The sequence below is a fragment of the Protopterus annectens genome, chromosome 12.part0 (assembly GCF_019279795.1).
Source record: "Protopterus annectens isolate FY-2018-M chromosome 12.part0, PAN1.0, whole genome shotgun sequence".
Taxonomy (NCBI): Eukaryota; Metazoa; Chordata; order Ceratodontiformes; family Protopteridae; genus Protopterus; species Protopterus annectens.
In genome coordinates, this window is record NC_056746.1 from 414,004,607 (window position 1) to 414,017,148 (window position 12,542).

The 12,542-nt window shown below is 38.7% G+C and overlaps 1 protein-coding gene across 3 annotated transcripts in view; it reads left to right on the forward strand.

Moving 5' to 3' along the window:
- The window catches only part of LOC122816618 (cytochrome P450 2K6-like), a 659,285-nt gene that overhangs the window by 504,627 nt on the left and 142,116 nt on the right, over positions 1 to 12,542 (forward strand). For all 3 annotated transcript variants that reach the window (XM_044089529.1, XM_044089527.1, XM_044089526.1), the window contains 2 exons: positions 2,710 to 2,851; positions 8,256 to 8,443. In XM_044089529.1, coding sequence (XP_043945464.1) covers positions 2,710 to 2,851; positions 8,256 to 8,443 — 330 coding nt within the window. The remainder of the gene's footprint in view (positions 1 to 2,709; positions 2,852 to 8,255; positions 8,444 to 12,542) is intronic.

A 12,542-nucleotide genomic window follows, 5' to 3' on the forward strand; every position in this document is an offset into this window, starting at 1 on the left:
ACTACAGAAAGTTCATTCCCAATTATAGTACCATAGCTGCTCCCCTCACAGATTTGACAAGGAAGAACAGGCCAGATAAGGTAGTGTGGACCCCAGCATGTGAGCAGGCATTTCAGAAGCTTAAGGAAGCTTTGGGAGGACCCCATGTGTTAGCCAGTCCAGACTATAGCAAAGAATTTGTTGTGCAAGTGGATGCTTCAAACTATGGGATGGGGGCTGTACATAGCCAGATTTCTTTAGAGGGAGAAGAGCACCCAGTGGTTTATCTCAGTCGTAGGCTCCAACCCAAGGGGGAATGCTATGCAGCGGTAGAAAAGGAATGTCTAGCCATAGTGTGGGCACTACAAAAACTTCAGCCTTATTTGTATAGAAGAAAATTCACTGTGATGACAGATCACAACCCTCTAACATGGTTAAACAGAGCCAGTCAGCAAAATGCCAAGTTGCTAAGATGGAGTCTGGGGTTGTAAGCATATGATATGTCAGTGCAGCACTGCAGTGGGAGTAGCAATGCTAATGCAGATGGGATCTCAAGACAGGGAATGGGGTTAGGTACACCCAGAGAGACTGGACACTCTCAAGCGATGTTACTCAAGGGGTACTTGAAAAACTTGCTTGAGTTCCCCGGTGGGGAGAGATGGATGAAGGCTGCTAGCCTAGTCAAATAGAATTTGATATATAATGCTGGCATTTGTAAATAAATGTAAAATACAGGCATGTTTTCTTGAGTGTAAAAGAACACTGTGAAATGTGGAACTGCAAAATATGTGACAACATTGCACTCTACTGGCCCAGTGAAGCATGTTGTGACCCTTTCATGTTAGAATTCGGCTCCAGTGCATCTGGATGAAGGTTTCATGCCCATTGTTTTAAGGCTAAAGTTTAAGACCAGAATTTAGATGTGAAATGTGCTTTATTGCTCTAGTTTCTGTTAATAGTATACATGTGAAATGACTTATATTGTTGTACGTTTCTGAGCAGGTGTTAGATTGCTAAATAATGCAGTTTGTGGCTTGATAACTCCAGACTAAGTGTCAAAAATGATGTAATTTGGGAAGGCCTTAGAGACATGTTTGTTAGTAATGTTTAAATACTATTTCTCACAAGAGACTGAAAACATTTTGATTTTGGATATCCAACCTATCATCACTTTGCCTTATGTTCACATGTAAGTTTTAGCACTGTGATTTCTTGTAGGAATAATTAAAGCTAGTAAATATTAATTAGGTATTTTCCTTTGAAATTAGACCTGTCCTACTGAATTATTTTAAGTTTCTGTGTGATCTCTGAACTCTTAGATATCTCTGTGGTGTAGTAGTTCTGTCTTGTGTTTAATTATTATTAAATATTTTTAAAACCTTCTACCTGTGGCTGGTTTATGTAGAGATAAATTATGCTTTAGAGTACATTATGTATTTATAGAGTTTACTGTCTAAGCCCTTCCAATAAGCCTAGACTGAATAGACACATTGCCATTGGATAATAATATTGCACAGTAATTATTGGACACCCTTTTAAGGGCCTTTTAGTAGCTGATATTATTAGCTGGGTGGTGGCAGGAATTACTACAGCATAGTCTGGGTAAAGGGGCACAGCTGGAGATTCTGTGTCAGCCTTCCCCAGGAGTGTCTGTGAAGTTGTATAAATACTTATCTCAAAGTGTGTGTGTGTGTGTGTGTGTGGTTTGTCAGCTACTTGGCAGGGACACGAAGCACTGGTTGGACGAGAGAGTACTGGAGGTTTTAGCTTCCCCAGCTAGGCTGAGACCTGGACCCTATAGCTGTGCCAGTGGGGAGTCTTATTGGGGACCTAGTGAGCAAGGGAGCAACGGGCCCCAGACTGACTGTGATCTCTGTGTGCACTTAAGGGAAATTGTACTTTACTGTGTGTATTAGTTATCCTTTCCTCTCTTCTAGGAGACAACCTCCCTGGTGTTAGTAGTGAGGATTGAGGCCCCTTGATTGCTGGACCAGGGCACAGTCGTCACACCCACGCAAGTTGAAAGATGTAATTCCTCTAAAGTGTCCTAGGATTGCCCTGGGTCCTGTGATGGTGGCCTGAGCAGAAAGTGGTACTGTATGTATTTTTTGTGCTTTCAGTGACATATGCTTTACAAGGATAGGTTGCAGCAATCTCAGAGACTCTATCTTAGCCAATCATTAAACATCCAAGTGTTCCACTGTTGCCACAGCATAAATGTTTGTGTTCCTTGGATTGTATGAGGCTGTACAGTTTTTGTGACACTGATGATGTCTTACTGGAAAAAGAAACTATGCTTAACAGACTTTGCATTTTGGTGTTTTAGAAAGTCAGTTGTTTATAGGAATTCGCTGTTAATTTTGTCTGTATTATCACATCTTCATATTATTGTTACTGTCATTATAAAGTTGATTTCTGAATGTCTGTTTAGTTAGGCTGTTATTTAGGCGTAAACAACGCATGTGTTAGCTTACATATTCTACAATATCTTCCTAGTATTGTCTTACACAGCATAGGGTAAAAAAGTTTTCCAGTATCTATGACTCTAATGTAAACAATGTTTCCAGACTATTTAAAGTGGCAGAAATTAGATTAATGATTTAAAAAAATGCAAGTTAACCAGCCAAACATTTTGCCAATTTCAGTGGATTCCTGACTGTACTAGATTATTTAATCATGCATTAGTATTGGTCATATAAAAATACTGTTTTCTTGTTTTCTTTTGGCTAGGATTTAAAGAACACCAATCTGTATTTCCATGAAGGCAACTACCTAAGTTTAATGACAAATCTGTTTTCAGCTGGTACAGAAACCACAAGCACAACTCTTCTCTGGGGACTCCTCCTAATGATGAAATTTCCTCATATTCAAAGTAAGGAGCAGTGCTCTTTTCCTTCTAGTTTACTGTGTGTTGCATTAGTTATTAATGTAATTCTACCATTCTCTGAGGAACAAGTTAGAAATCTGAAATTGTAATTTATGCAGTCAATACCGGAGTATTCTCTTCATGCAATAATCAGTCTGTCCAATAACACACACCATATTGCTACACTAAACCACATTTAAACTATTTATTGCAGATGCAGTATCATTTTTTTTTTTAATTCGTGCTTCCACTATGAGTTGTCAAGTTACAACATGATGGCATAACAACTTGGCATGTACAACTGGCAAGGAATTCAACCCTATGACAAAAATTAAGTGTAAACACTTCTTGCCTGTGGGCGAGCCCCACTGCATTCCCATTGTCGGTGACAAGCCATCAGTCCTCTAACCTAATGCTGACTCCATGGTCGAACCAACTTAAAAAAATTTGAAATCTGTGAAAGCAAATGAATCCATGCCATTGTCCTGGTTGCATTTTGTTTGGTGCAAAGAAGCTGTCATTTATACAGCATTTCCACAGTAATGCTGAGGTGACCTAGTTCCTGAGGTGCTGAGTGATAGGCTTCACATGACTGGCAAGGATAGATCAGATTTTAAGGCTGATGGGATACTTTCTGATCTCAAGATAGTATGAGCTATGATGCTGTAATGGAGACCCTACAGTGAAGGCTGAGGGGATCAGTATACAATGATTTACTCCTATCTATGAAATATGCAACAAGCTGACCAAGAAATAGTAGCATAATAATAGTAATGCTTATTTGTTAACCAGGTAGGCCCACTTGGACACACAGTCCCTTTCCAGGCAGTGTGGTTAAGTGACTTGCTCAAGGACACCCAGTAAGCAAACGAGAGCTGAGAGAATCAGACTCAGTACCACAGGAACTACATCATATAACCTAAATGTTCTAAATCCATAGCCTTAACATCATAAAATCATATTCTGTAAACATCAGAAGATGGCATACAATGCCAGAGGTGAGACCATACTACAGACCTAAGAAATGAAATATCCCTTTCCTGTAGCTGTTTTGTCGTTCTTTGTTTCATGCTAGAGTACTAGTAACTGAAATGTAACATTTTGCTCCGCAAAACTGACTTCTATAATACTGCTAATAATTATTTCCCCCCCCCATTTTTAATTTGTTCATCAGGTAAGCTCCCTAAGCATAATCGCCTCTTTTCAGTGATACACCTTAACAAAAATAATCTACTATCACCCACCCAGCATGAGTTTCGTTGAGGACATAACACTGAAACAGCACTAACTTTTTTCTAAATAGTATTAATCACTCAAAAAACAGTTGCCTCCATACTACTGAGTTGTTCTTAGAACTTTCAAAAGCCTTTGATGCTCTAGCCCACTATCAACTTCTCCACAGGGTAACTAAAATGCATCTCACCCCCTACACTTTAATTTGTTTTTAAGCTGTCTGTCCAGCCAACAGCAAGCAGTCAGGTGGTCACAGACTCACTCAGACTTCTTGCTAACTGACAAGAATCAGTACTAGGACCACTACTTTTTAACATCTTTATCGATGAAATACATATTTCCTTGTCCACCCTAATTCAATATATTGACGACTCAGTCATTATCTGTTCAGCCAATTCCTTTAAAGAATTACAATACGTTGCACAACAAAACTTTCAAAGTATTGAACAATGGATCACAGACTCACAACTCATACTTAATGCTAACAAAACTAAACTACTTATACTTGGCTCAGGCACAGTCTCAATCACCTCAGCAGACAAAAGATCAAGTTACTCATGCAAAACTACATGGTGTTTTGACAAACACGTTGCCTATGTCACCTCATAAACCTATAAAAACCTTGGTATGCTTTATAGGTCTAAATAATATCTAACTGATTCAGACTGAGTGAACACAGTACAATCTTTATTACTACCAAGTCTACTATACTCTTCTTGCGTCCTCATTAATATTCCCAAAACCTACCTTACATAAGCTTGAAATAACATATAATAAGATCACAAAGCTTGATCCAAATGTCACAAACAAAACCCATCACTTCATATCCCTTAGAAAAATGAAATGGCTAGAGCTACAGAACTGTTCAACAGTTATACTCAACTATAAATTACTCAAAAGATACTGTAAAACCAAATGTATTCCCACTTGCCTCCACCTTAGTACATGATATATCCTCCTGGAAACTAAGGTCAGAGACACAACATCTCTTAAAAGGAGCTAAAACAACAACAGGCAGGATGACTACTTATACAGTGTCCATGTTGCAAAGCAATGGAATGCAATCCCACCATAAATCAGAAATGAATCTAAACAAAATGTTTTCCTTGAACAACTAAACCATTATCTGTCCATCAAATGATTTTACACTTATACCCAATATCCCAGCTAAGAACATCAACCATAAATCTAACTTGCTCAACAACTCTCCCAAACCTCATACCCTTCTCACTTAACTTTTTGCTCTGTTCCTGCTTTTCTTACTCACTTATCTACTAACTAACCTCAACCACCTTTCTACTATCACTCGATGTAAGTTAACAAACAACTTTCTTTTTGTACTGTTTCAAGGTTCCTTCGCCTCTTGTTACCCATTACACCACAAATCCCATAACTCTACTGCCAATTCACCTTTCATTCACTCGCTCTCTAAAGCTACTACTTGTACCACTACTAATACTTCTGCTAAACACATGCACTACTGTACACCCTACTGCATTGTTGATCCTGTAACTGAAACATAATGTTCAGCAGGAACTTTACTTGTTATGTTTTATACTGAAAACTCTATTTTAGTTTGTTTAAATACTAGCACTTGTATCTGAATCTCAGTATTAACAAACTACTGTAGTATTAATTTTGTATTACAACCTTAAGCTATTGTGACTAAAAGTGTAATAAAATACTGGCATTATTCTGGTGCTTTTTTCCCAGGTTTCTGCTGAAATCAGGCTTCTGCTAAGATGGACTATCCTAGTTAACAAACTAAAAGTATGAAAACAGAAACTGAGGGTCTCAAACCTAGGACTACAAGAAGAAGCTTATTAGCTCATGGCTTCCTTTCTGTGTGCTAAACTGTCATAAATTCTTTCTTTTCTCTCTAAGTGTTTTAGATTCAGTGTAGTAGTTTCAGGTCACTGATATCACAGTGTGCAACCCTCCATTTTCTGGTAAAACAGAACCTCCATGGATCATCCCTCAGGAGTCCAAAATGTTTTGTTCTTTAAAGATCCTTATAAAATTGAAACTCAGCTTCAAAAAGACTTTCTTCAGTTATGGCACTGGGTATACTCAAAGAAGCTAGAGCTCAATGCCAAAAAAAAACAAGTCTATGTTATTCATCACTCTTAAAAATTTCTGCAAATCCCACCAGTCTTTTCATATCCATGACTGTAATAACAATCCCATTGAATCCAGCACCTCCTTTAGATATGTGGGGATCTGACTAGACCATTCACTAAACTTCCACAAGCACATAGAAACGCTGAGATCCAAAATTGACATTCTGCTCTTCTGTGCCTACAAAATATCTCCGTTTCTGTCATATCCAGCTATGGCTGCTGTAGAAAAAGGCATTAACGTGACTGTAGTCTCTCCTTGTTTGCATCTGCATTGGTCACAAACACTGCCACCATTCAGACCCTCTCCAATAAAATATGTTGATTCATATCTAACTCAGCACGGAATGAACACCACTGCCTTACTCTTTCAAAGGCTAAGTGGCTTTCATTGCAGGTCAGGTCAAATATTCTTGGTTCCTTACTTCTTACTCTTCAAAATACTCAAACTAGACATTTCCTCCCCTCTCTCTTTTCCAAACTTTATGTTGCCACTTAAGCCTAGAACTTCAGAAACCAAACCAAAGCCAGTCCTTCCCAACAAACAGCCTGTCTGACTGTACTCTACAGCCGTAGCTTGTCTGTACTCGCCCCAAAACTGGGGAATCACTTCATCCTGATTTAACTGATGACACAGACTTCTACCGGCTGTCATCCCTGCCTCACTGTGACAGCTGGCCCAAGTGCACCACATCCAGTGCCAGGTCTAATGGTCCTCATCTTTTCCACACCGATTTTCAAATGGGTCCAGTGTGGATCTTAAGGGCATTCTAGGGCTGGTGCTCTCCTGCATATTCAGGGAGGGGTTCTCTTCAAGGCCAACTCCTTAGTCCCCCTTCACCCTGATTATGTGATTTCCCCACTTCACCCTGATTATGTGATTTGTGTCATAGGGACAGATGTGCAATGTGAGTGTTCGGTGTCTCACCCCACCTCCATGGAAGCTCAGCCTTGCTCTCACCCTTTCCTCTCTTGGACTACACCCTCCCCTGTACATACCTCAATCTCTGCCAGTGACATCAAGGGGAATGCTTATGTAGCCACCTCCCACCCCAAGATGAACACATCCCCATCCATCATTGCCACTCCATCAGATGCCTGATCTGCTAATAGAACCCTGGTTGCCTGAGCTGTAATCAGGATTTTAGCCCTCTACATATACATAATGTTATAGTTCAAACAGTGCTTAATGTAGTTTGAATGTAACTGTACATCTAAAGGACATGTTACCTGAACCAATATCTCCGACTGCATAGTACCATTAACTCCCACACACCTGATTAACTCGCTCATCCTAAATTGTGATCCACTTTACCATACCATTACTGCTGTAAGCCCACTAAGAATAATCTAGTCCCCGCTATCATTTTACTAATCTCTATTAGCTTTCCTAATCTAGATACTACTGCCCACCAGAGCCACGAAAGCAAGAGACTTAAACCTCAACACGGATAGAAATAGGATGTGCTGGAGGGACAGATTCATCACCCAGAGACTCCCTACACTATGGAACAGAATCCCAGTCCATGTGAGGCAGAGCCCCTCACTGACTCTGTTCAAGAGAAATCTTGACGAGTGGATGAGAGATCGTAGGTTTACCCCGGGAATCATCTCTGTGTCACTGCTGGACAGAGGCACAGCAAACTAATGGGTATAGTATTCTCATCCTAAGGGGTGGTGAAAGCCACACACACTCTGGCTAGGCTTATAAATGCCCTAGGGCAGATAGCCTAGTATGAACCTATGAACATCTCCACCACTTCTACTCTTCCTGTTTTACCTCTTTTCTGTTCCACATATGTAACTGTACAGATGTTTGGCTTGTTACATCTATGCATATATTGTTTGGCAGAAATCACTGCTATTTGCATACCATACATGTTTTGTTACATTATACTGTAACTGTGACTCATCTTGTAATTGGTCATTGTTTTCAGCATTATACCCAGTAAACACAAACAAATAAATAAATAAAAGAATAAGTTATATTGTTAACTTATTCTACTGTGCTGCCAATATTGTATTAGAAACTCACCATTCTGTTTTGATTTGTTCCGCAGAAAAAGTTCATGAAGAAATTGATGCAGTTATAGGAAAGCAAAGAAACCCAAGAATGGATGATCGGAAAAATATGCCATACACAGATGCAGTTGTCCATGAAATACAAAGGGTTGCAAATGTTTTCCCTCTAAATCTCTTACACGAGACTACTATGGATACCCATTTCAGAGGATATTTTATTCCAAAGGTAATTTTTACTGTTTCAGCAGAACTTTTACTTTCTTTGTTGCTTGGCTGTCCATTATTATAACAGAACTTCCAGTCATGTCAAATTGATTTACTTCAGGGTTTTTGTCATTATATTCTGTACTCAACAAAGCTATGACATACAGGGACAGTGCAAAAAAAAAAAAAAAGCATTTGATTTTATTTCAAAACTATGCTCATTTTATCCTTGAGGTAAGTATGCATAAAATGGATAAAAGTCAACAAAATGCCTCACAGAAACATCAAAAGACTCACAACAGAAGACAGTTTTGGCCCACATTGTCATGTAAATGATATTTTCTTTTTGTATAGGGAATGACATGGATAAAATTAAAAACATGCCTTGCAGAGAAGTGTACACATTGACAACAGATGAAGACAACGTTGTTCTATATAGTCAGCTGAGTTCTCACCTAATGGGATAAACTGTCACTCATAGTTAACCAACAATTTTTCTGCCCCCCCCCCCAAAAAAAAAACTAACATATTTGTTCAGTGCATTCTTCAATTATCTTAGTATTTTTGGCATCCCACAATCCTTTTAAGGATTACAGCACACAGTGTAAAAAAAAAACAAAAAAAAACAGTCCCACCACTTGACATCAAATTATTTATATATATATATATATATATATAGATCTAGGACATTTGCTCAGTCGAGCAGACGTCCAAATTCATAAAACCCGAACACACTTTAACGAAAGCGCTTTTATCAAAAAAGCGCTTTCGTTAAAGCGTGTGACAAAAAAAAAATACATTTACATTTTAGCAGGGGGGGGGCGAAGCCCCCCTGCACCCCCCATGTGGAGGGTTGTGCCCCCACTCCCCCCTAGTTTAATGTGGAGGGTTGTGCCCCCACTCCCCCCTAGTTTAATATTCTCCCTCCGAGACCGCACTACAGTGGGGAAAAGGGAAATTTCCCTTACCCGCACCGTAGTACAGCCTCGGCAACAGTCATAATTACACAAAAGTGCTTCTTTGGTGAAAAGCACTTTCGCGTAAGTACGCCTGGCCGTTTGGATTTCTGTCGTTTGCTCAGTCGAGCAAACGTCTCCATATATATATATATATATAGTGCATATAAGGATAGAATGCATGCATCAATATCTGGTAAAATCATGAAAAGAGGAAAACTGTATCATGTAGGATGCAAAGGAAAGGAGTATATATTTGGAGGGAAAGCAGTAGCAACAGGAAATGAAGGTCAAAGCCTGAAAGAAGCTGCATCACCAGAAGAAAACAAAAAAAAAAATATTATCCTGTTATACAGACATTTGATAAGACCACATATACAGTATTATGTGCATTTATAGGAAAAGATGTAGACAGCTAAGGGAATAAAATGGTGCACATACCTCTCAATTGTCCAGATTTTTGCAGAATTTCCAGATTTTTACATCATATTTTTTGGTGTTTCTCATAAAATTTGTGATTTTCTAGCAAATCACTAGGATGATCTGAGGACTGAAGCCACTAAGTAATTACATATATTTGATATTCAGACTTCATAGCCTTCAGAAAATGCATGCTAAGGCAAATCCTGTTATTTTAACAACTTTCTAAGTTTATAAGAGCAATATTTAAAATCTGTCCCTATTTTGGCCCTTTGTTCCCCCATTATGTATGATTTGTCCAGATTTTTTGCACTAAGAGATTCAGAGGTATAATGGTGCTGTTTCCACAGTTGAAGTCAAACACAGAATAAACAGCAAATATAATCTAGAATAAAGAAGATGGGGGCACAGTTGAAATGTTTAAGTACCTCAGGAGTATCAGTACCATACAAAAGGGGTGCCAACATTAAAACAAAATGCAAAAAGACATATTTAAAATACATGGACCCCTTTCAAAAGATACAAAATTGGTGGCTTATGGAGACAAGTAGAATCATTATTTCATAGAAAAGACAGTGGATAACTATAGCAGAAAAAATATAACAGTGGATGGTTATACAAGATGAGGACCAAGAGACCCCCCCCAGTATGTGCTTTATTTGTTGAATACACTCTAGATACTGATTGTCTAATAGTTTATTTCAGTCATACCAACCCCCGAATCCTCAAAGGCATAACCTTATGCCTGTCCCAAGTACTTCGGAATTACACTTGTACCTCCTCCAATAAACCTGATGCAGTTGTCCAACATCCTTTCTGTGAAATAATACTGTTTTTATCTCCTCTGAGCTGTCTACCTTGTATTCTCAAATGGTTGACGGTGGGGGTGAGGAAATAATGGTAGGTCATTATAACACCCATTAGCAGCAAAAGCAGTCACTGGCACCACTGCACAAGTTGTCGTTAAGATTCATGCTGGCCCAGCCCACTCAGAGAAGCCCAGGGTTGGAAGGAGGAGCAGGTAAACATAGTGATGGATGGGGGCACTGGGATGGCTAAAGTGTAGTAGAGGAGGATGAAAAAAAATAGAATTCCTAATTCAGAAGTTAATTGTCTCTCTTTGTGTGTGTGTGTGTGTGTGTGTGTGTGTGTGTGTGTGTGTGTGTGTGTGTGTGTGTGTGTGTCTTTCTCTCTCTCTCTCTCTTTTGGGGACAGTGCCACCCTCCTGATAGTTTCCTATAGTGAATTTTTCAGACAACTGCTTAATCTCCACCATTGGTATCTCCTAGCTCTTCCATGTTAGGAAAGCATTAAAACTGTTGAGAAGTGCAAATGTAGGGATGCACTTTTATCCTGCTGCATATACCGTCTAACAATCAGTTTTGGTCCAACTGCTTCTTATCCTTTGCAAGTCCTAGAGCAGCACTAGAAGCCTTTATTGCTCCCGGGTTGCAGAGTTTTCCTGCATATATTGGCCAGCCCTTCTTAAAATAACAAACCTCTGCTCTCAGCCTAGGGATTTGCCTCCATATGTGGTAACTCAGTGTCCTCCAAAATGTCTTCTTGAAAGCCACTATACTGTACAGCTTCAGTCACTTCATTATATTAGCTTCTTAAATGCTGTCCTGCTTGCTTATTGACCTCTAGTTATTTTTAGATTTAGATTTGATTTATTTGCGTCCGTCGACTTCACCAATCTGTCCTCAGGCACCTGGCCCAGAAGTGTGTGTCTTTTAGAATTCTGCATATTTCTCACTAGACATGACATAAACATTTTAATGTTCTATCTGCATCGTCTTACTGTATAATAGTAAGCTGCTGTTATCCTATCCAGGCCTGATGCCATAAAATTAGAATTGGCTCAGTGTGGAAGCTGTGAATACTCCTCTTCAACAAACTGTCCTCCTCTGCTGCTTGACTTTTATGGCATTCTAAATAAATAAGTTACTTTGTCTTAACCACTATTAAGTGTCATCCCACATCCTCACCACACCACCACACCTTTCCTTTGCACTGCCCATCCAGACAAGCATTTGGTTGTTAACTAACTCCTTATAGGTATTTTCTTGCACTCTATGGATTTACTTAACATGTCAAAACGTTTTGATTATTTCCTATCAGTCTGTTACTACACACATTGTGCTGTTTTAGTCTCTATTTATTTGGCTTTCTGACATTGACATTATAACATTATTTCTTGCCCTTCTCTGAAGTATCTCTATCCTGTGCCCTCACAACAATGACGCTGGTAAAAAAATTTTTTTTTTTAAAGCTAGCTCCCACAAGTCAAAAGTATCATCTGTTAAGAAACCAGAAAAGCAAACAACTTGCAATTGTTGAAACTTAAAAGACACATGGAGGAATAATACAAGTGTACTTGTTTATTATATCAAACCACTAGATAACACCTATACACAGAGAAAGCATAACATGAACTGTAAAATTAAAAATAAAATGCAAATGTAAACAATTACTTTAATTTACCAATTTCTTTGTACACATTTCCTCTACTAAACATATTGTACAGTATATGTTTTGTATTACTGCTTTAGGCATTATTTTATAAGTGTAAGATTAGTTGTTCTGATATACAAAATGTTTTATAATATTATTACTTGCTGCAGATCATATTCTATGTTTGTATCTGTCTGCAGTTGTCAACTGCATTTAAATGCCATTTGGCTCAAGGTTATAAGTGAAAAAGATCACTGAATCAGTTCACTCTGACATGCTGCAGCTGATTTT